Source organism: Ursus americanus, chromosome 13, assembly GCF_024610735.1.
Source record: "Ursus americanus isolate L20-20 chromosome 13, mUrsAme1.1.p, whole genome shotgun sequence".
In the NCBI taxonomy this organism is placed as follows: Eukaryota; Metazoa; Chordata; class Mammalia; order Carnivora; family Ursidae; genus Ursus; species Ursus americanus.
The window spans coordinates 16,477,043-16,503,217 of record NC_142139.1 but is presented as its reverse complement, the minus strand read 5'-3'; the positions used below and the strand labels follow the sequence as shown (position 1 = coordinate 16,503,217).

Genomic DNA, 26,175 nt, shown 5'->3' with positions numbered 1-26,175 from the left:
AGGTCACAAATGTGAATGTGAAATATCAACATATGCAAACACGGCTGCAAAACACTCTTCTTAGCCATTCTGCAAACTATGTAGGCAGAGCAATCAACTATCACCAAAATATGCTCATGAATATAACTAAAAGAAAGAAGTTTTATGAGAAATTATTTTTAATTATTTTAATGGTGATTAAATGTGCACCCACATTACTTCCACAAGGCCATCAGAGTAGTTAACATAAGCTTTGATCTTAGTGTGCATTTTTCTAATCAATAGATACATTACTGAACTATCCAAAACATCTTTTACTAAATATTTATCACTCCCAAGAAAAAAACTACAGGAACAGTATATTACCGGTGATAAAGTGAGAAGGTAAAAAAGTAAGAAATACTACTTTTATCAATGGAGAACATGTAAAACAAGTTAAAGAGATATACAAGTTAGCTCAGCAAATTATTTTCATTTCAAATCAGCAAATATTTCAAATTATACTTGACATGAAAGAAGCTGATGTTTTCCAAATGCACTGATACAGCTAATAAGAGTATGTAAGGCAGGTCTCTTTCATACTAACTGCTTAGTATGAGTTCTGGGCACTTGGATAAATCATTAAACAATAAAAATCCTTGCCGTTATTAAGCTTACATAGGGAGACAGACAACAATAAGCACTGTAAATAAGTAAACTGTATGGTAATAAATACTATAGAAAAAACAACTGAGTTATAGGGATCAGAAGCACCAGAGAGAGAAAAGTAGCTGGAGAGTCTACAGAGTCAGATAATTAATATGGTCACTGCCCAAGAGGTGCAGTATTATTATTGGTTCAGACAAATGAGATCTGTCTTATGAGCATTTCCCAGTTCTTATAATTCCTAGCATTTTGTAACCTGGGCTATAATTGTTAATAAAAAAGAAAGTCAAACATTTTCGTAGGACATGTTTGTTTTTGCCTCTCCATCACCTAGCACACTGCCTGGCACATAGCAGGTGCTCAGTAAATATCCGGTAGATGACTCCTTCTAAGCCAATGAACAGTTTATCTGAAGACTTCCGATCCAAATTTTAGTTGAAGGGTCGGCAAATTTTTTCTCATAGGGCCAGATAGCAAATATATTTATCTTGTTGGCTAAATGGCCTATACAACAATAGGTATGGTTATGTTCCAATAAAACTTTATTTACAAAAACAGGCAGAGAACACAGAAGATTTCTAATCTCTGCTTAGTTTATTCTGTATCTATCCAATTGCTTTAAATCTTCTGTTAAATTTTCCTAGATATGTAAAAGTAAATTTATTATTTACTTGCTAATGCTTACTTTTTCAATTCTAATCAACTAAATCAAATAAACAAAACATAACTACAACAATAACAACACACACAAACTCCAGTTCTCCTTCCTTCTCTCCTTTCCCTCTATTTCTTTCTCCCTTTTTGCTTTTTAAGTGAAAATTGATAACTTCACTTGAATTGTGAATAAAGCTACTACATTGCCTGATGGGATACCATAGTTTTTGAGAGAGAACACATACACAAAGGCCTACCAGTTGTCTGATAATATAATGCAAATGTCAGAGACTGAACTCAAGGTATAAATACAAAGCAAAAGCTGATCAAAATATTAAATATACAATCAATTCAAAGACACTACGTCTAACACAGAATTTAAGAATTTATTTAGTTTAGCTGTTTAAAGTATGAGTTCTAAAACTAAACTGCCTGGATTTGTTAAACTGCCAGCTCCCGAATCAGGCCAGTTATTAAATCTTTCTAAGTAACAGTTTCTTCATCAGTAAAATGGGGGCAATAGCAGTGACTTCCTCATAGGATACTACCTTTAATAAAATATGAGTCTTCTACTTGGCTTTTGAAAAAACACACTTATATTTCATCAAGAGAAAACAAGTACATCATTAAACCTGAAAATATGGAATTAGTGAAGAACTCCTAAATACCCAAAAGTATCCGAAATGTGCTTCTCAAACATTAATATTCAAGTTTCTTCACCTTTCTACTTCGGTAAAATATACTATGTCTTGCTTTTATCTTATTACAACAAATACTCCTTTTTTTTTGGTACTTTAATAAAAATAAAAAAAAAAGAAGCTGCTTCAGAATCAAGTTTTCCAAAAGGCATTAGTACTATAATTGGCTTAGCATTTTTTCCATAACAAAACATACTTCTGAATAAGTCTGTCATCAAACATGTAACCTTCAGGCCATAGATTTTACTGGCTTAATAGATTGAGAAGCTGCTAAAAGGTTAACACTATTACTTGATATGCAACATAATAATCCAAAGCACTTGTCTGGTTCACCTGCACTGTAGACATTACTATAATCTAGCACAGGAAGGAAGAAAGAGAGGGAGGGAGGGGATAAAAGTATATTTTCATAATTTTAGTTATATTGTATTACAATAAGAACCAGACTGGAAACTGTCCTTAATATATGCAAAACAAACTGACTTTTGTTACTGAATGAATAACTTCTCCAAAAGATTTATTTGTAAAATCTCTAATTTGCCAGCCAAATTCTCTAAAAATCTCTCTAGCACTAAAATTCTACCTCCTTCTGCACTGAAAGCTGGGTAGCAATGCTTGAAAGCAAAATCTTTGCTAGGGTAGTTCTGAGCCTACTAAGGCAGTGACAAAGAGAGGTCTGTGTAAATGGGTTATCAAAAGATAAGCAAAGGCTGGGAAAGAGCTGAGATGCAAAATGCTTTACCTCCAAGTGAAGAGAAACTGTTGCTGAAGCAGAACTGACATTTTCCTTTGTATTTATGGTTAAAAGGTATTTTTTTTCCAAGTGTGTTTAATGGTCAGGTTTATTGAGATATGCTTTACATACTGTAAAATTCACTATGTTTAGTTTTATAGTTAGACGGGTTTTGACAAACATATATAGTCTTATAATCACCACCACAACCAAGATGTAGAATATTTCTATCATCCCCGAAAGTTTCTTCATGGCACTTTGTGGTCAATCCCTCCCCCCCAACTCCCGGATCTGATTTCTGTCCCTGTGGTCCCGCCTTTTCCAGACTGTTGCATAAACAGAATCAGTCAGTATATTCTGTAACCTTTTGTGTTTGGCTTTTCACATGGCATAATGCTTTTAAAATTCTTCCATCTTATTGCATGTATTAGAAATGTGTTTTTTTATGGCTAAGTGGTACTTCATTGTATGAACATAGCAGAATTTCTTTATCCATTCATTGGTTGATAGATATTTGGGGCTGTTTAGTGATTATGAATAAAGCTGCTATAAACATTTACTTACAGGTCTTTGTGTAGAAAAATGTTTTCATTTCTTTTGGATAAATACCTACGAGTAGAATTGCTATATATTAAGGTAAGTGTACATTTAACTATATAGGAAATTTTTTATTAAAAAAGATTGATAACTTCTCTTAAACTTTGAAAAAAAAAAGCTACTACACTGGCTGATGGTATACCATAGTTTTTACGAGAGAGAACACACAGCACTACTGATATTGCACAATTTATTGAGCTAAGGAATACATCGGTGTTGCATAAAATACATAAGCTTATATTTAACTAGAATCAATTAGAGATCATAAGCAAATCACTCAGCACATACTGAGTGCCTAGTGTATACCTAATGACTGCTAGTTCCCTCTTCACTGTTCAACTTTCCCTTTTCTCAACGTTCCTACCTCACCCCAACCCAAACTTACATAAACTTACACTTAATATTAAATCACTATTTGTTAAATAAATTATATACAATAGGACACCCACACACAAATTTCAACTATTATTTTTTAAAGCAAAGCCAGTTCCACTCATTTCCTTAAGCCACTCATCCTCCGGATGGAGGAGGGGAAGCCTCTAAAGGCAGCAGATGCTGCACTCAGAAAACATTTCAGGTAAGTATCACCACCTTGTGTCCAAAGAGAGTAACTGCAATACCAAATTCACTGAGACCAACACATGCTAGAGCCCAGAGGCTATTAGATCGAAGATTCATTTTTTCCAAATCTACGGTGAATGTATATGCCAGCACAATATTGAAAACAAGGTTTAGACGGTGCATATCTTATAACACTTCAAAATGTACCTTTATTTCATATTAAATCATACATATCCTAAAGAAAAGAACTGAGTTATCTTTTATTACGTACCCCTCTATTATTTTTGCATACCTCTTCCAAAGGCGCGCACGCGCAAACACACACACACACACACACACACACACACACACACTGAATAGAATGCCAGGCACAAAAATGGTACATTATTGTTAATACTCTCTATGCACCTTAAAAATAATCACCAAATTAGCCTTCTATAAATGACTTTAAAACATTCAATACAGGATGTCAGATTTAGTTCCTGGCTACGCTGAACATCAAATATGAGATCCTAGGAGCATTAAGAATACATGTGAGAAGCTTTTTCAAATTTAAAAGTTACTCAACTTTAAATAATCATGTTTAGACATTTCTGCTCTAACTCAAAATTATTTTTACATTCATTTGAAGTTTAAAAAACCAGCATATTAAATAGACCAAAACATTACAGATATTGTAAAACTGATCAGACACCTGTGAAAGGAGAAAATATGCAGCTCAACAAGTTTTCCTTTTTCTAAGAGTAATAAATTTTCAGTGAAAAAGTTAAAGTGTTCTTCAACTGTCAACCAAGGCTTTTATTACACAACAGCAGCCTTAAGGCTGATTTATGGCTTTCCCCTCTTTTCTGACAATCAAGTGGTTAAAAAGAAAAGTCATTTTTGCACACCTGGATAATATTTGCTTGCTTTATAACATTTTTGAAGAAAAGAACTTTTCAGTAACATGAAAGTTTGGGGAGGTGACACCTGAAAAAGCCCACCAAAAAAAAAAAAAAAAAAAAAAAAACACCTCAGAAATTTGTTTGGTAAATAGCATTCTTTTATGTACCATTTAGAAAATCTATTATTATCTGTCTCTAAATCACAACATAAGAGAGTTTTGGGACGTGAATGACATATCCCGGATTACCTAGTGCATTTTTGACAGGGACAGAAACAGAGGTCCAGAGAGGCTAAATAATTTCAAAGGATACATAGTTTGCTAGCAACAGAGCTAGAATGAGAAACAAAGATCCCCAAATCTGTGTCTGTCTGCCTCATTTCTCCCATTGCTCGTTTCTCACTATCAATTTTAGGCCTTTCTATCACATTCTACATGTGATAACATTCTAGTCCCTATCATCTTTGCCATCCGTTACATGTGCCAAGCTCCGTTTCCTCTAGACTCATTTCTCCAGTTAAACTGCTTACATGATGCAAAAGCCCCTCTCCAATGCTATGTATACTCCAAAAGCTCACATAGAAGTGCTAAGGTTTGGGAAGGACTGTGCCCAAAACACTATAAACAAAATGTTCAAAGGAAAAAATTACACAACTCCTTATACAATACAATACCTGTCGTATCACAAATTCATGAAACTGCAGCTATAAAAGTGCAAGTGACGAGGACATTAACTACATATTTCAGCACTGTTTTAAAGCTGAAAAATACTTTTAAATAATTTCATTTCTAAATTTTATTGAATATAATTTAAGTCTTACCTTGTCTATTTCCATTGGAGAAAACAGAAAGCATTTCAGAGTATGTATTCTTAAGGTAAATTAGGTGAATTTTACTTTCTCAAATTATATAGGTTAAACTATTTTTCAGAAAGTCAGAAAGCTACAGAAATTCTTCTTGATAATTAAGATATATAATGCCTCTGCTATTAATACATATAAGACACACATAGGGAATAGCAGAAACAGAATCCCACACTTGACACATTAGAAAGATCTATCATATCTAATATGATGGATTTAGTAAGAATTAATTCCTCTACTTCGAAGGCCTAAAGCCCTAGCAGCTGGCTAGCAGAAACTATTGGGAAACCACTTGGACTTAAGGAAAAACAAATCTCTGGGAAGCATGTGAAAAGTAGGAAAAACTCAGAGGAGCTGAACTTGAAGGAAGACCTCTAGATCTCATCGCACTGTGGCTCAGCTTCTAAGACTTAAATCAAATTAATAACACAAGCCCAAGGCAGAGAATCTATAACTTAGCAGAAGACTCTGAGGAAAGACTTGGGCTTCTCGGTTTTGTTTTTGTTTTGTCCTTGATGACTTTAAATTCAACAGCAGCCCACAGTGTGATTCAGCTGGCAAATAAACTAACACAATCCTGGAATACATTAGCAAAAGACATGGTATTCAGATTAAAGGCATTAAGTGTCTCACTAAAATCTGTACTGATCAGACCACAACCTATTACAGTATATTCATTTGTGGATGCCATAATTTCAGAGAAAAAGGAACAAATGGACAACAGTTCGGGACGGGGCGGGGGCAGGGAAGGATAAGAATGCCAAAGACGAAATAAAACAAGATGTCAAGCCTGGAGAAGAGAAGACTAGTTGGTGAGACAGAATGTAAAGATAAGACACACAATAGTTTTCAAAAATAAAGAACTACATTAGAAGAAGGATTAAAACCTGTAATTCCAGCTGCTATGTTGAATCTTTGGGGAGGCACATAGCAGCTGGTTCAGAAGAACAACAAAATTCCTAAAAATAGTCCGAGACAAAGACGGAGTGGGCTATTTCATGAGATAGTAAGTCTCCTCTCCCCCAGCAGTTTGGTGAGTAAGCAAAGGATGGAGAAGAGATGAGTAAAATTTTTACAATGGGGGGATTAATGTATCAGAGGGATAACTAGACTATCAAAGCCTTCCAAGTTCTCTCCAATCTAAAAAAAAATTAATTTCTTTCACAACTTGGGTGTCAAGAGCAATATGTACTGTTATTTACAGTTTCTCTAATAGAAGATTAAATGTACTCCTATTTGCATGTTGTAATCAAATATTATTCACCAAACATCTAAACATAATCTTAATTTTTCAAAATTTAAATATCTCAGCCTGAAAATTCCTATGATAATACTAAAAAGGGCATTCAACTCACAATTATAAAAAACTAAAAACCAATGAAACTTTAAGACTCAAGTGCCATGAAGAAATAATTATTCATACAATTAAAAAATTGCGTTTCTAGATTAATGGATTTTGGTGAGTCATTCAATTGAAAAGAATAATTATTTAGTAAAAAAACATATTTTAAAAGGTTAAGTATTAAAAGGACTTTCAAAATGGAATGTACTTGAAAGACCAAAAAGTTAATACAACCTTCCTATTATTTATTTTAAGCCATTAATGCAATATATATGTTTTTTAAAGATTTTATTTATTGTTTATTTAAGAGAGAGGGGGAGAGAGAAAGAATGAGCAGGGGGAGGGAGAAACAGGCTCCCTGAGCAAGGAGCCTCATGCAGGGTCCAGTCCCAGGACCCTGGGATCATGATCTGAGCCAAAGGTAGGTGCTTAACCGACTGAGCCACCTAGACGCCCCAGAAAATTAACGCAATATATTTAAACAATCTTTAAAGAAATGTTGTGGATCATGTACGAACAACACACATTAAGAGACATTACTAAACTTCTAAAAGCCTACAAGGATAGATCAATGGTCAGTAAACTTCCTCTGTAAAGATCCAAATGGTAAATAACTTAGGCTTTATGGGCCATAAATACTGTATAATACTGTAACTACTACAGTAGTACAAGTGAAGTCACAGACAATACATTAACAAATTAGGGTGACTGTGTCCCAATAAAGTTTTACTTATTGAAATTTGAATTCCATCTCATTTTTATATCTCACAAAATTAATTTACTTTTTCATATTTTTCAGCCATTTAAATATATAAAAACCATTCTTGGATTATAAGAGGTACAAAAACAAGTATTTGGCCAGTTCACTGACCACTGGGAAAAAAAGCCTTTACCTTATTAGCATCTAAATAAGGTATGATCTATATATACATACAACCTCTGACCCGCTTCTCTTGTCATTTCTCCCAATTGCCCATCCCCAAAGCTGAAACCCTTACAGTTGCTACTGTAATAGATACGGTGAAAACACTTAAAGCTTTAAAAAAACAAACAAAACAAACACACGAATACCTATTAATGATAAAACTACTTCTGAAAGTCCTGTAAAATGAAGGTAAAGCTGAAATTGGAAGATGAACTTGGAGGAGACCTCCCAGGCCTGATCACACTGTAGCTCACCTTATAATCCCCCAAGACTCTCCACATCATTTTGATAAACAATATTAAGGCTTAGGAAACATCTTCCTAAAATACAAGAAAGTAAAAAACTGTAATTTATTTAAAATTTTAATGTCTGTTAGGTCAAGCAGCTTGTGTCTTTAGTTCCAACTTAACTGATAACAGCAATATTAAAAGAATGGCACTTACAACCAGGAAAGGTAAGGAGAAAAGCCATCCACAAACATATCTGTACTCTTTCTTCTAAAGGTATTTTTGGAACCCAATTCACTTGGGAGCCACATATATTTAGCTTCTCATTTGCCAACATTTCTAAACACGCATTAAGTTTTTCCCATGTTACAAAGATATCCATAAAACCAACTTTTAATTTGCAATATTTAAGAAATAAAAATGTTGTGCCATACTGAACCCATCAAGCACATTTCCTCTTCCAGAAAAACTGGAAGGAAAATTAATGCCAGTTTATCATATCCATGAGTTAAACATACTAAGTAGAAAATGATTCTGAACCCTGAATTATTCAATATTTCTATATAACTTTCAAAATTTTCCTCAATTGAACAATCTTTTCCATAGATGACTCAGAGCAGAATTTTCAAAATTCTACAAATTTATTATAAGAAAACTAGGTTTATAGGCTATATACTTTATAGTAGTAATAATTACTGAAAGCCTATTATATACTAGGCATCAGTACTAAAAGTAACCAAATAACTAAATTAAAAAATATTCATAAAACTAAACTATTTCGAGGTTTTTTTTAATGTCTGGGAAAGAAGACATGACCATTTCTTAATATTCAACACAAATGCATGAAATGCCACGGATTGGACATTATACTCTTCTAAAGGGACCACATAAACAACAGCCTAACAAAGAACAATATAAACTCCTACACTTTGGGCTCTTTATTTGGCCGTCAATAAAAATTCAGTTGTTTGCTATTCTAAAGTCTCTTGATGCTGAGGAAATCCAGACCATCATCCATCTAAAGACAATGTGTCAACTTGACATTATACAATCTCATTAATCTTCATCTATCCTTAACATCCTGTCATTCTTATGCAAAATGGACACTTGGGGATATGACAGAAGTCACTTCACTCACTTATCAACTGAAGGAGAGGGTAAGGCTTAATAAAAGGTCTATGGAGACTTCAGGATACCATCAGGAACCATAAGCAATCACTTAGCCTAGTATGTTACATCACAGCTAATGTATCTGACATGTAAATATCACATCACAGGAAATAGAATAATGTGATTGAGCTATGTGTCTTACTTCCTTTGCTGAATCACCAGAATCCCCAAGAAAATCCAGCTTTAGTTTTCCCAAACTACATGAAATTGAAATATTGTCCATAAAAGACACTAAATACACACAACATACGGGTCACACAATGATGTCAATTTCACTCCTCTGGCAGTCCAAGAATTCCCCCTTTTAATATACTAACTTAAAGTCACCATGACATAGAGGTTGTGGGTTAATAGGCAACAGGATTGTAAAGTATGCTAGCTAATTTACAAGGCCAAACACCTTAATTAAATTTAGCCAAAGTCAGACCAAATGTATTATTTCTTTTTTCTTTTTTTTTTTTAAAGATTTTATTTATTTATTTGACAGAGATAGAGACAGCCAGCGAGAGAGGGAACACAAGTAGGGGGAGTGGGAGAGGAAGAAGCAGGCTCATAGCGGAGGAGCCTGATGTGGGGCTCGATTCCATAACGCCAGGATCACGCCCTGAGCCGAAGGCAGACGCTCAACCACTGTGCCACCCAGGCGCCCCCAAATGTATTATTTCTTTGACACTAGAACAGTCTTTTTATTTTTAATTCCAGTTTTAAACTAAAAAAAAAATCTCTACCTTTTAGCATCAGCACATGAAATTTACATTAATTCTTCTGTCACCTATTCCTAGTACAGTTTCCTCCAGACATGGCAGGTGGTGGAAACTGTCTATTCATTTCACAACAGGAAGTGTTTTTTTTGTTTTTATACTGTCTCTTAAGACTGTTTTGTTTCTACCAGGACCTTCAGGGCACATTTTGAACGAAAACCATGTTATAATCACACATGCACTGAAACTTTTTTTTATAGTACTATTAAATAATTTATAAATAATGCTCTAAAATAGTTCTTCAGAGAAAAAAATCTGCAAAGAAAAATGACTTTTGATATAGTATATGTCATATGAGTAATAACAAAAGTACAATTAAGGAAAAAATCCATATTCCATACAAATATGGAATTCTACCTGAAATAGAAAAAAATTAAGACATTTTTTACAAAAATCACTGATTAAAGTTTTTTTGTTTTTGTTTGTTTGTTTTTGCACAATTACAGACTATAATATGCAGATCATTTAGACCCTGGTGCAATGTACTAAATTCAAAGTTGTACTTGAAAGCACAACATATCATTTGATGATCTTGAAACCATTTTTATACCACTCAAAAATGCTTTTTCCCTTTGACCAATTTTATGTTTTGCTGCCAGGAATAATTTTATCATTTCGTCCTTTACAAGTTAAACATTATACATTTTGAAAAATTTGAATACTAAATTAAAAAAACCTTTAGATCCCCCTGACCTAGTGAAAATTAAGTCTTCATATCTAATTAGCAAATACTTTTGATATCTTAATTTAAATGTGCTCATCCAAAATTAGTTGGTTAAAAAAAGCTGGATTTCTAATATTCAAAAACTAATCAAAGTATGTCCATAAATGCATATATATGTATACATACAAACATACAAGCATACATGTAAGTACACATATATACATACTGTATGTTTGTATATTTTTATATTTCTCTCTGAAACATTTTAAAGCAAAGGTCAATAAATCAAGACGTGTTAACAGTGTGAATTAATACTTAAAACACTTATTTTGTACAATTACATGTTTTTAGAACTGATGAATTCAAGATAACATTTTATAAAGGATAAAAAAAACATGGCTAGAAGTTCAGCAAGATATTTCCCAAACTTTAATCTCTGAAACTCTGTGATGTTGAAGACTCACTTACCAGTTGCCGTTAATGAAACACAGCATATACCTTCCTAAGGCAAATATTATCACCAGGCAAGAAACATGAAAACAATGCAAATTTTTTGAAACGTAAAAAAAGAAAAACCACTTCCATCCCTTCAATCTCCTGTCTTTGGAGAAAACTTCTGCCCAAAATCCAGTTAAGTATTTTCTCCAAGCCATCCAAGATATCCACAGGCTAAACTACCCTAAAGAGAATGGAAATTCTCTACCAGCACCTTGGGGGTTTTGACTAAGAAAGCTGAGCTTTAAAAAAGGCCCTAAACCTTACAGTGGCCCAAGAATAACTTCTAATCTCTAGGTTTATCTTCAAAATTTCTCAAGGTCTTTTGCACCAGGTGTTGGTAAAAAACTAGGATAAATTAGATCTACTGTAAAACACAACAGTTAGGGTTCAATTTAGGTCTTACAGGGAGAAAAGTAAGCAAAACAGATTATAAATCAACAATTTCACTGTATTAAGTAACAAACTTACAAAGTGTTACACATATAAAGAACATGAAAAAATGTATCCTTTACAAAAGGAGTTTAAATTTATCCTTTGCTATTTTAAGAGAGATTATATGTATAATTTGAAGAAAGATAGATCTGGACAAGGCAAGGCAAAGAAATGCTGCGTCTGAGAAAACAGTAGATTCCACAGAACAAGAACATTTCAGAGGAGCTGGTTCGTAGCCAAGTGTATGACAGGCAAGGGTAAGCTAGTCCCTGAAAAAGCCAGAAGTTGTTCTTAGGACTTGAAACAGATATCAGGGGTAGGGGGAAGAAGCTAAAGAGCACTGTGGCAGGAAGATTTCTAGTACAGTCACAAGATTCTGGTCCTTAGTAGACTCACACCTTCTCCCAGTTATTCAATCAAATGCTAATTTAGGTGCTACTGTGAGGGGCTTTTGCAAATGTAATTAATTAAGGTCCTGAATCGACTGACTTGAAGGTGGAGAGATTTTCCTTCGTTGGGCCTAACCTGATCAGGTGACTAAACGACACTGGGCTGTTCCTGGCAATAGAAGTTTAAAACGTAAGAGGGATAAAATATGATGGCAATTCTCACTGCTGTCTTTGATGATGGAGGAGGCCATGTGGGTGGTCTCTAGGAGCCGACAGTAGCTCCCAGCTGACAGCCAGTAAGGAAATTCAGTCCTTAGGCCTACAATCACAAGACATGAATTCTAGCCCAATCATGTGAAATTCGAAAAGGAATACCACCTTCTGACAATATAGTCCAGCCAACACCTTGTTTTCAGACAACTCTGTCATGCCATTCCCAGATTTTTACCTACCTACAGAAATACTAATAAATGGGTGTTGTGTAAAACTGCTAAATTTGAGGTAATCTGTAACACAGCAAGAGAAATCTAATACAAGCACTAATCAGGCTAAATCATACAGCTTGATTTAGATGAACCCAGAGAAGTTTATTATAAACTCAAAAGTCCTGTTCCAAGAAATGTAACTAACAGTGAAGACATACTCTATTAAGAAACCAAAGAAGACAAATATTAGATTAGCCATTGTAGAGAAGGAAACCAAAGAAATTTTAGAGCTCACTGGCCATGGGGTAACCAGGAGAAAAATGTCACAAAAATATAATGTATTCTTACCAGGAGAAAGATGGGTTTTGTTGTTGTTGTTGTTTGTTTGTTTTTGTTTTTTGTCTGGATTCAGCACCTTTATTTGTGAAACTGAAAGGTGGGATTAGGTAATATCTAGGGCTCTTTTAGTACTTTCTATAATACTTGTTAAAATATAGTCCTATCTTTTTTTTTTTTTTCCATAGACATCGGAGGTATCTGAGCATGGACCCAGATCCTATAAGTGCTCAGAACATACCTATCTTCTTAAAAAATACTGTATCAGAAAAGGAACAATTTATTGAAGTCCAAAACTTTCTCACCTGTATTTGACCCAAAGGTCTTTATCGCATAGTAAAATACCTAACTGAACGAAAGCAAAGCTTGCTTTACACATAAAAGCTCTTTTCATACCTTTGAAAGGATCATTTTTTCTAAATCCCATTTTTAAATCTGGAAGTCTGTGTATGTGTGCACAGGGAAGGAGGGAGGAGCTCATAAGGTCATATATATGAAGCAATAATGTGAACAGAAAAAAAGAGAAATTGGTTCATGCTACAGGAGTACAGGAGAAAATTTTTATTCTTAACTTAAATCCCTGCAAAAAAATGTTACATTAAGTATAAATTAAGCATTCAAAATTTAGTAGATTCCCTTTATTAAACTATGAGTTAGGGAGAAAAAATGGTAGCAATAACTTGAAAGAGTTAATTTTGCAACTATAGCTGAGTTTAATGCCATATAGCCTAAGTAATTTCTTAGAGAGATAAAATCCATTGTCACTCCTACTCGAATCACTCTGAAAGCAACCGCAGGCAAAAAATTCTAAAAAGCTGTTAATAATAACTCAGCCTAACTTGTCCTAGATAGCAAGAAATTTACCTTAATATGATTGAAAATGTTAAAAACTTCTCAAAAATAGATCAGATGACATAAACCAAAAAAGAATTTCAGAACTTCAATTCTCTGAGTGTCTGATGCAACAATGAGGGGGAAAATTCAAAGGGTTACAAAATACTTTCATTAATACCAAACCATAAGCAATCAAATCATAGAAGCTTTACTCTGTTCTTTTCGTTTCCTTTAGTTTAAGATTTTTGGGATCCTCTAAATGAAAAACTGATTACAAAGTAATTTGGTAGGGGAAAAAAAAGCTAACATAATCAAATGATCCAGTTCTTGATTTTACAATACTCGTACCGCCTTTTTTCTTACCTTGTCTATCCTATCTGGGCGGTTAGTAGCTGCCAAAATTGTCACGTCCTTTAACTGTTCAATGCCATCCATTTCCGTTAAGAGCTGAGCCAGAACACGGTCAGCTACATTCCCGGCACCTGAGGAACTGATTTTTAAAAATATGGTTTTAAAACTCTTTACCTATCCCCAAGTACCTTATTACTTTTAAAAGACTGTATATTCTACAACAAAAAATCATGTCTGTTTCAAAATATAAAATGCTTGCTTCAGAATTCATTACTTGTTGAATTACCATACCCCAAAATTAATTATATTCAAAGCATTTCTTCTCCTCCTTCAACAACCATGTTCATTTTCTCTCCAATAATGAAATATATAAGATCTGGGAAGCAAGATATATGATTATTTAAAGCAGTTCATCTAATAAATAGAAAATCGTGTAAATTAAACAATATTTACATTTTATATGGCAAATATACTGGCAGGAATTGGGAATAAAGAAACTAAACAAAATAAAAACCCATTCCTCACATGAAGTTTAAAGCCTATATGAAACAAAAAAACTCTTTACACTCTTTATCCATAAGTGGGATATTTCTGATGTATCTTGATATTTTAAAATATTAATACTTTTAAGCACATCACAACAGGTACGTAGTGATCACAATCCCCATATCTGGAGAAACAGGCAAAGAAAGGTACGTTATTATGTTCCTTTTGTTAATGTACCAGGTCAATTACAAAGCTACTACTAGACATACTATAATTTAATCACATTTCCTTTGACAAAAAAATCCAAAACAAAACTGAATATTGATTATTCATAAGGAAATTCAACAGATCTTACCAATGAACAAAACCCTTATAGTGAAGGCTCTACGATAACAATTTTCATTAGCACCAGCTGGGATTTACTAAGAACTATTCAGAATTGAGAAATATGTAATAAACACCTGAGTGGGCAGAGTATAATAGCGTTGTAAGTGTATTAAACATATAATATGGGGTGAGGGGGAGAAGAGGAAAAAAGGATAGAAGGTACACACCTCATATCTCTGTCACCGGTGACAGAACACGTGTACCTCAGTATACTCAACATGTTAACATATTTAATTAGATAATCAGGATCTCTAACAGAATCTCAACATGCATTACGAGTTCAAAAACTTGACATAGTGTATACAGAGGAGAGTGGCCTCTAACTCACATCAATCAAACACACATGAGGATGTTATGTAAATCACACTGTCACTTTACTAAATTAAATGGTCCTTCCCAATGTCTAAAAAGTTTGGGACCAAGGAATACCAGAGAAGCCACTGAGATTTATTTTGGCTAGCACTAATTCTTGCAAATAACTAGTTAGTAGGTGCATGGATTTGCTAATCTGATTGTAAGAACAAACTTTGAACATTCTGAATAAATGGATTACATACCCTTCAAAAAAATCCTCCATAATGTAACTTTTCCACATGAGAGTTTACTTGTCAGATAGAAACATTGTTAGCAAAAGCTCTAAGGACTCCTTCATAATGACTACAAGCACCTAAATATTTAAGGCTGACAACAGATTACATCTAAGGCCTTTAACTGTATCTACTGTGGGAATTAGTTGTGATCCTATATTTTCAGACACTAAGGAAGATCACCTCGAACAGGTTTTGGGAGAGTCAAGGTGGGCTATCCAGGGAGACGGTTTCTAACTTAAAACTTGAAAAATGAGTGAGGACCAAACAGGTAATAGGAAAGACAGGAAAGAGAGAATACAGAACACTGAAAATGGAAATCAGTTCAGAATAGCTGAGCGCAGAAGTTAAGGTGAAAAATGCAAAAGATCAATGGAGAGAGATAAATCAAGGCTAGATAACAAAGGCCTTTTTATCCAAATTACTGAGTTTGGATTTTATCCTAATGTAAGTGGGAAGTTTCCACTAAAGATATGACAAAATCAGATTCATATTTTTGAGGACCACTATGGCTACAGTATGGAGAAGAGATTATAAGAGGGCAATACTGGTCTGTTTTCCAGTCCAATAACAGCTCTTCTTATTGGTGAGATCGCAGGTGTCTTCATCTGTTCAGGCTGCTATTACAAAACACCATTGACTAGGTGGCTTATAAACAACAGAAATTTATTTCTCAGTCTGGATACTGGGAAGTCCAAGATCAAGGCATCAGCATGGTTAAGTGAGGGGTCTTTTCCTGGTTCAACTGACACCTTTTCAAGTCCTCACATGGAGGTGGGGGGGTAGCTCTGTGAGGCCTCTTTATAAAGACACAAATCCCACTCATGAGGTCTCCACCTTCATGACCTAAGCACCTCCCAAAGGCTCTACCTCTTGGTACATCATGGCTCAGGTCATGATCTCAGGGTTATGAATTTGGGGAGGACACAAACATTCAGACCATAGCAATAAGACAAACCACTGCCCCTCAAACTGGAGAGACAGACAAGCTGGATACAAAGAAACCAATAAGCAGAAAACTCCACAGGAACCAGTGGTGGGGTAAGGATATTGGAAATGTAAATGATGAAATTTCTGGAGGCAGTGTAGACAAGTCTGAGAGTTAAATACTCCACAAGACACAATCATTGAGGGACTCTTACATTTTTTGTGAGTTTACCTCCAGAAGCCATACCAGGTTCTCACAATGAACACCTGAGGAAAATCTTGTGCATGGGGAAGAAGGAAGGAAGAGGTAGCTATTTTGAAATATGCCAGAACATTCTGTACTTCTTAACAAGTCCTGCCTTCAAGAGAAACTATTTTACCAGACCCTAAACTATGACAGGTTTATCAGAGCCCAACTGAGCTGGAGGAAGGGATATACCCAACTCCAGCCCTCTCAAGCCATCCTGTATTATACCCTAACGGAACAAGGGTTACTAAAAAACAATTGTGAAGTTCACGGTCCAGTAACACAGACTAACTAAAAGACTACAACCTAGTCATAGGACCAAAGAACACCTGGCCTCTTACACTCTTACTACTACATTACCAAAGGCCTATTTACCATAGTTCCTTTTATGTAGTATTATCATGCCCATCTATCAAAATAAAACAAAACAAAATCAAAACCATTACAAGACTCTAATAGACAAACAAAACACAATTTGAAAAAACTGAATAAGCATCAATGAACCGGAGAACCAACAAAAATGCTGCAATTATCAGACTAGGAATTTTTTTAAAATGATTAATATGCTAAGCGTTCTAATAGACAAAGTAGATGACATGCAAGAAAGGGGCAACATAAGCAGAGAGAAGGAAATTCTAAGACTCAAAAAGAAATGGCAGAGATCAAGACACTACAGCAGAATAAAGAATACTTTTTTTTTTTTAAAGATTTTATTTTATTTTATTCGACAGAGATAGAGACAGCCAGCGAGAGAGGGAACACAAGCAGGGGGAGTGGGAGAGGCAGAAGCAGGCTCCTAGTGGAGGAGCCTGATGTGGGGATCGATCCCATAACGCTGGGATCACGCCCTGAGCTGAAGGCAGACGCCTAACCGCTGTGCCACCCAGGCGCCCCAGAATAAAGAATACTTTTGATGGGTTTGCTAGACTAGACATGACTGAGGAAAAAATTCCTGAGCTTAATTATTTGCCAATAAAACTTCCAAAATGAAAAAGCAAAGAGAAAAAAGATTGAAGAAAAAAAAGAAACAAAAGAATATCCAACAATTACGGAAACTATAAAAGGTGTAATATATGTGCAACTAAAATACAAGAAGGAGAAAAGAGAATGGAATAGAAGAAATATTTGAAGCAATAATGACAGAGAATTTCCCCAAATTAATGTCTGACACCAAACTACAGATCCAGGAAGGCCAGAGAACATCAAGTAGGATACCTGGCAAAAAAAACTACGTCTAGGCATATCATATTCGACGTACAGAAAACCAAAAACGAAACAAACAAAAAATCTTGAAAGAAGCCAGAGGAATAATACAGTTCACCCGAGAAGTGCAAAAGTAAGAATTAGATTAGATAACTCCTCAGCAACCATGCAACCAAAGAGAGTAGTACGAAATAAAGTGTTGAGAGAGAGAAAAAACACCTACCTAAATTTCTGTATTCCATGAAATTATCTCTCAGAAATGAAGGAGAAATAACGACTTCCTCAAACAAAAATTGAGGGATTTGCTGTTAGTAGAACCGCCTTTCAAGAAACATTTTAAAAAGTTGTACCAGGAAGGGCACTTAGGTGGCTCAGTCAGTTAAGTGTCCTACTCTTGATTTTGGCTCAGGTCATGATCTCAGGGTTATGAGACTGAGCCCCACGTAGGGCTCCGCACTCAGCAGGGAGTCTGCTGGAGATCTCTCTCTCTCTCCCTCTGCACCTCCCCACCACTTGTGCTGTCTCTCTTTCTCTCTCTCTAAAATAAATAAATCTCAAAAAGTTGTTCTAGGAAAAGGAAAACGATATAGGTTGAAACTTGAATCTACATAAAGAAAGAGCACTAGAGAGGAACAAGTGAAGGTAAAAATAAAAACTTCAACTTTCTTATACTTAATTGATCTAACAGCTAATAGTTTGTCCAAAATAATGGTAACAACAATGTATTCAATGGCTATAGCATATGTATAAGTGAAATGAATGGCAGAAATGATACAAAAGACTAAAGGGAGAAATTCAAACTTTTGTTACTATAAAGTACTTGTACTACCTGTGAAGCAGAACAGTGTTATTTGAAAGCGGATGCAGATTAGTTGTAAATGTATATTGCAAATTCCAGAGCAACCACTGAAAAAAGGGAGAAAAAATACAAATATATATTTCATACACCAAGAAAGGAGAGAAAATGGAATCATAAAATGCTCGGTTAAAATCAGAAAAGGCAGAAAAACAGTCAAAGACAAAAATAGGAACAAAGAATAAGGAATAGAAGACTGTAACAAATATGGTACCATTAATACAGCTGTATCAATAATCACTTTAAAACATAAATGGTCTAAACACACCAGTTAGGACAGACATTGTCATAGTGGATCAAAGAACAAAGACCCAACTATATGTTGTCAACAAAGAAATCCACTTTAAATATAAAGATATAGAGAGTAGAAGAAAAGAGATGGAGAAAGATGCATGATTAATTCTAACACTAATCAAAATAAAGCTGGAGTAGCTATATCAATTTCAGACAAAGCAAACTTCAGACCAAGAGAAATTAACAGGGATAAAGAGAGGTATTACATAATGATGAAGGGGTCAATACTCCAAGAGGACATTAACAATCTTTAATATGCATCACCTAACAGTCGGGTGTCAAAATATGTGAGGCAAAAATCGATAATACGGCAAGGAGAAAGAAATGAATTCACTCATATGACTGGAAATTTGAGCACTCCTCCATCAGAAATGGACAGATCCAGAAGGCAGAAAATCAGTAAGAACACAGGTGAACTCAACAATAACATCAACCAACTGGATATAATTGCTATCCAAATGCCACTTAATCCAAGAACAGCAAAATACACATTCATCTCAAGATCGTATGGAGTATTTACCAAGACAGACTACATCCTAGACCATAAAATCTACCTCAACAAATTATAAACAGAAATTATACAATGTGTGCTATCAGGCCACAGTGAAATTAAAGTAGAAATCAATAGCAGAAAGACATTTGGAAAATTACAAAATACATGAAGATTAAAACACACTCCTAAATAATACATGGGTTGAAGAAGAAATCTCAACAGAAATAAAAAAAATAGTTTAAATAAAAATGAAAATACAACTAATCAAAATTTGTGGGATGTAGTACAAGTAGTGCTTAAAGAGAAATTTCTAGCACTAAATGTATATATTAAAAAAAAAAGAAATCTAAAATCAATAATCTAAGCTTCCACCTCTGGAAACTGAAAAAGAGCAAATTAAATCTGAAGTAAACACAAGGAAAAAAATAGAAAAATTAGAGCAGAAATAAAATTGATAATAGGAAGTCAAAAGAGAAAAATCAGCAAAAGCTCATTCCTTGAAAAGATCAATAAAAACGATAGACCTGTAGCCCCATAACTAAGAAAAACAAGAAAAAACACAGATTACTAACATCAGAAATGAAAGAAGGGACATCAATCATTACCTTAAAAGTTTAATAATGGATTTACAGTTGATCCTTAAACACGGGTTTGAACTGCACAGGTCCACTTATATGCAGATTTCTTTTTGATAAATACATTACAATACTTTAAATGTATGTTCTCTTCCTTATAATCTTATTTTTTCTCTATCTTACATTATTGCAAGAATACAGTATATAATACATACACAAAGTATGTCTTGATCAACTGTTTCTGTTATCAGTAAGGTTTTTGATCAATAGTAAGTTATTTAAGTTTTTGGGGAGTCAAAGTTATATGTAGATTTTTAACTGCACAGGGGGTCAGCACCCCTAACCCCCACACTGTTCAAGAGTCACTAAATTATGAAATATAATACAAGAAAACTTTTATGGCCACATACTTGATAATCTAGATGAAATGACAATCTGCCAAAACCCACACGAGAAGGAACAATCTAAATAGGCCTATATCAATCAAAGAAATTGAATCAAGAAGTAATAATCTCCTAAGCAGAAAGCATCAGAACCAGATGAGTTTATAGTAAGGTCTACCAATCATTTAAGGAAGAAATTTTATCAATTCTCTATAATTTCTATTAGAAGATAGAAATAAAGGGAATACTTGTTAAATCATTCCATGAGAGCAACAGTATACTAATACCAAAACCAGATAAAGACATTACAAGAAAATTACAGACCAATAACTCTATAAATATACAAAATGTTAGCAAATTGAATTCAACAAAGTATAATCATGTATGTATAATTCAATGATATGTAAAAAACTGTACACTGTGATGAAGTGGAATTGATCCCATGTATGGATCACTGGTTCAACATTCAAAAATCAATGAACATAATCTATCATATCAACAGGCTAAAAGAAAAAAAAATCATATAATCATATCAACAGATACAGAAAAAGCATTTGACAAAATCCAACACCCAGTCTGTGCATGATAAAAACTCTCCACAAAGTGGGTTTAGAGGGAACATACCTCAACATAATAAAAACCATGTATGAAAAGCCAATAGCTAGGGGCGCCTGGGTGGCACAGCGGTTAAGCGTCTGCCTTCGGCTCAGGGCGTGATCCCGGCGTTGTGGGATCGAGCCCCACATCAGGCTCCTCTGCTGGGAGCCTGCTTCTTCCTCTCCCACTCCCCCTGCTTGTGTTCCCTCTCTCGCTGGCTGTCTCTATCTCTATCGAATAAATAAATAAAATCTTTAAAAAAAAAAAAAAAAGAAAAGCCAACAGCTAACATCATACTCAACGGTGAAAAACTAAGAGGTTTTCCTCTAAGATCAGGAACAAGACAAGGATGTCCATTCCCGCCACTTTTATTCAACACAGTACTGAAAGTCCTAGTCACAGTAGTCCACAAGAAAAAGAAATAAAAGACATACATATTGATAAGGAAGAAATTAAACTGTCACTACCTGCATATGACATGATACTATACATAGAAAACTCTAAAGACTTCACCAAAAAACTATCAGAATAAATGAATTCAGTAAAATTGCAGGATACAAAATTAATACACAGAAATTGGTTGAATTTCTATACACTAATAACAAAGTAGTAGAAAGGGAAATAAACAATTCCATTTACAAATGCATCAAAAAGAATACCTAGAAATTTAATTAAGGAGGTGTTCTCTGAAAACTATAAAACACTGTTGAAAGAAATTGAAAACAACACAAATAGAAAGGTATTTTATGCTCATGGACTGGAAAAACAAATACTGTTAAAATGTCATATTATGCAAAGCAATCTACAGATTTAATACAATTGCCATCAAAATACCAACAGCATTTTTCACAGAATTAGAACAAATACTCCTAAAATTTGTGTGGAACCACACAGACCCTAAATAGCCAAAGAAATCTTAAGAAGGAAGAATGAAGCTGGAGGTATTAAACTCTAGATTTTAAGATATACTACAAAGCTGTAGGAATCAAAACAACATGGTACTGGCACAAAAACAGACACATAAAGCAATAGAACAGAATAGAAAGTCCAGAAATAAACCCATGTTTATATGAGCAGGTAATCTATGACTGAGGAGGCAAGAATATACAATGGAAAAAAGACAGTCTCTTCAATAAATGGTGCTGGGAAAACTGGACAGCAACATGCAAAAGAATGAAATGATCCCTTTCTTACACTGCACACAAAAATAAACTCAAAACAGATTAAGGATCTAAATGTAAGACCTAAAACCATAAAATTCCTAGGGGGAAAAAACATAGTAATGTCTTTGACGTTGGCCATAGCAACATTTTTCTAGGTATATCTCTTAAGGCAAGGGAAATAAAAGCAAAAATAAACTATTGGTACTACATCAAAATAAAAAGCTTTTGCACAGTGAAGGAAACTATCAACAAATAAAAAGGTAATTGAATGGGAGTTGATATTTACAAACGATACTGAATGAAAGAAGGTATGTGCAAATGATATTGCTGATAAATGGTTATACCCAAAATATATGAAGATTTCAAAACACTCAAAACCAAAAAACCACAAATAATCCAATTAAAAAATGGGCAGAGGACCTAAATAGACATTTTTCCAAAGAAGACATACAGATGGCCAATAGACATATGAAAAAATGCTCAACTAATTACCAGGGAAATGCAAATCAAAACCACAATGAGATAGCCACCTTCCACCTGTCAGAATGGCTACAATTAAAAACAGAAGAAAGAACAAGTATCAGTGAGGATGTCGATAAAAAGGAAACTTTGTGTGTGCTGCGGATGGGAGTGTGAATTGGTATAGTCACTGTGGAGAACAGTATAAAGGCTCCACAAAAAATTAAAAATAGAAATACCATTTGATCCAGTTCCAGTAATTGCACTACTGGGTATGTACCCCAAGGAAATGAAAACACTAATTCGAAAATATATACGCACCCCTGTTAATTACAGCATTATTTACAACAGCCAAGATATGGAAGCAACCCGAGTGATGTACACACACATGTACACACACACAACCGAATGTTACACAGTCATCATAAAAGATCTTGCCACTTGTGACGATATGAATGGACCCCCAAACGGTATTATATTAAATAAGTCAGCAAAAGACAAATACTGTGTTTTCACTTATACATGAAACAAAAAACAAAAACAAATGAATAAGCAAACAAACAAAAAGCAGAAACAGACCCAAAAATACAGAGAATAAACTAGTGGTTGCCAGAGAAGAGGGAGTCGGGCAAAATGGGTGAAGGAGATTGGGCTTCCGATTATGGAATGAACAAGTAATGGGAATGAAAGGTACAACATAGAGAATATAGTCAATGGTATTATAATATTGTATGACAGACAGCAGCTACACTTATGGAGAGTACAGCATAATGTATAAAACTTGTGGAATCACTATGCTGTAACCTGAAGCTAACGTAACACTGTATGTCAACTATACTTCAATAAAAAAATATAAAAATATCCAACACCCAGTCATGATACAAATTCAGTTAATAATAAAAAGAACTTCTTCAACTTGATAAAAAAAATACCTACAAAAACCTATAACATCGTACTTAATGCTGAGAAACAAAAAACTTTCCCACTAATAGCAGGAACGAGGTAAAGATGTTCCCTCTCACCATTATTTTCGACAATGTACTACAAGTCCCAGATAGTGCAACAGAACAAGAAAAGGAAAGAAATGGTATACAGATTGCAAAGGAATAAATAAAACTGTGTTTGTTTGCAGGTGAAATGACTGTCTACATAGAAAATAAAGCATCAACCAAAAACTCTTCCCAACAAATACTGCTAGAGCTGGATATCCATGTGCAAAAAAGAATCTAGACACAGACCTTACACTCCTCCCAAAAATTAACTCAAACTGAATCACAGACCTAAATGCAAAACTATAAAACTCCTAGAAAATAATAGAGAAGCAAATCTAAATGATCTTGGCTATGCTGATGACTTTTTAGACACAAAACCAAAGGCATGATCCAGGACAGAAATAATAGCTGGACTTCACTAAAGTTAAAAACATATGCTCTACAAAAGATACTATCAAAAGAATGAGAAAATAAGCCGGAAGCTGGGGGAAAATATTTGCCGAAGACATGTCTCATAAAGGACTGATATCCAAAATATAAAAGAACTCTTAAAATGCAAAACTTTTAAAAAAATGAAAAGCCCAATTAAAAAGTAGACAAAAGACCTGAAGACACACTTCACCAAAAAAGATGCCCAACATCATGGCATCAGGGAACTACAAATTAAAACGAGATACCATTATACACCTATTAAAATAGCCCTAGTCCAAAATACTGACAATACCAAATGCTGATGAAGATGTGGAAAACCAAGAACTCTCAATCACTGCTGGTGGGATTACAAAATGGTGTAGCTACTTTGGAAGACAGTTTGGAAGTTTCTTACAAAACTAAACATACTCCTACCATATCAACTAGTAATCATGAGTCTTGGTATTTACTCAAATGAGACAAAAACTTACATCTACACCAAAAACTGTACATGAACATTTATAGCTGCTTTATTAAAACTGCTAAAACCAGAAAACAACCAAGATGTGTTTCAGTAGGTGAACAGATAAATAAAATGGTACATCCATACAATATAATATTACTCAATGCTTAAAAAAAAAAAAAAAAAAAAAGAGCTACCAAGCCATGAAAAGACATGCAGGAACCCTATATGCATATTACTAAGTGAAAGAAGCCAATCTGAAAGGGCTACATATTGCATGATTCTCACTATATAACATTCTGGAAAAGGTAAAACCGTGTAGACAATAAAATGATTAGTGGTTGTTAGGGGGTAAAGGTGGAAGAGGGACAAACAGGCAGAGTACGAAGGATTTTTAGGACAGTGAAACTACTCTGTATGCTACAAAAATGGATGAACATGTCATTATACATTGGCCAAAAGCCACAGAATGCTCTACACCAAGAGTGAACCCTAATGTAAACTATGGGTTTTGGGTGATGATGTGTCAATGTAGGTTTATCAATTATAACAAATGTACCTCTCTAATGTGGGATGATGACAGTGGACATACTATATGTGTGGGGAAAAGGGGTATATGGGAACTCTCTGTACTTACTACTCAATTTTGCTGTGAACCTAAAACTGCTCTAAAAAATAAAGTTTACTTAGAAAATTATTAAAATTTTTTAAAGTTATTTTGAAGCCATTCAGTTAGAACAAGTTCTCAGTAATCCAATATAAAGAGTTTTCTGAACAAATATCATGGCAATAGGGATAAAAGAAGCGGATATATATGAAAAATACTGAGAGGATACAATCAATTGGGCTGCTAAACCATTGTTTCCATTGAGTCACTGGGTAAAAAGGACTTTGGTGTGAACATGTTAGATTTGAAATGCCAATAAAACAACTTGAGGTTTAGACATAAAAGAGGGGAGGCAGAAATGTAGATCTTGGAATCTTTGCCAAAAAGACTGATGCAAGTAGAAAAGTGTACAATGAGTGAAGAAAGATAAATGAATAATGAACAAAGCAGCAGAGCTGAATCACAGTATGGTACACCCAAAATGAATATAACACTGTATATTAACTACACTGGAATTAAAATTTTAAAAATTTTAGAAGAAAAAAGTGGTAGAGGAATTTGTAAAGAAGAAGGCGTGTGTATTAGTCCATGCCTCCATAACAAAATATTATAGACAATGCTGTTTAAACAAAAGAAATTTATTTTCTTGTAGTTCTGGATAGCTGGAGTCTGGTGAAAGCATTCTTCTTGGCTTGCAGATGGTAGCCTTCTTGATATATCCTCACATGCGAGCGAGAAAGAGAGAGCAAGCTCACTGGTGTCTCTTCTTATAAGGGCATTAATTCATCATGAGGACCATACTCTCATGACCTCATCCATACCTAACTACCTCCCAATGGCCCCATTTCCAAATATCATCATGTGGGGGTGAGGGCTTCAACACACAAATTTTGGAGGAACACAATTCAGGTCCCAGCAGGGTGCCAGAGAGGGAAGAATGAAAACTGGGAACAGTGAAAGGATAGTGTCTCAGGAACGAGGAAGTTAACTGTGTCAAATGCTGCTAAGTCATATAAAGGAATAAAAAAAGTTGTCTGGATTTATCCATAGGAAGGTTCACTCCCTAGCACTGGACAGA

The 26,175-nt window shown here is 34.5% G+C and overlaps 1 protein-coding gene across 3 annotated transcripts in view; it reads right to left on the bottom strand.

Annotated features, from left to right (window-relative positions):
* AFG2A (AAA ATPase AFG2A) overlaps positions 1–26,175 on the bottom strand; it is a 319,135-nt gene that overhangs the window by 187,456 nt on the left and 105,504 nt on the right. For 2 of the 3 annotated variants that reach the window (XM_045799032.2, XM_045799033.2), the window contains exon 14: positions 13,980–14,106. In XM_045799032.2, coding sequence (XP_045654988.2) covers positions 13,980–14,106 — 127 coding nt within the window. Of the gene's footprint in view, positions 1–7,188; positions 8,201–13,979; positions 14,107–26,175 lie in introns of those variants that run through there. The other variant, XM_045799034.2, reaches the window with a different exon arrangement.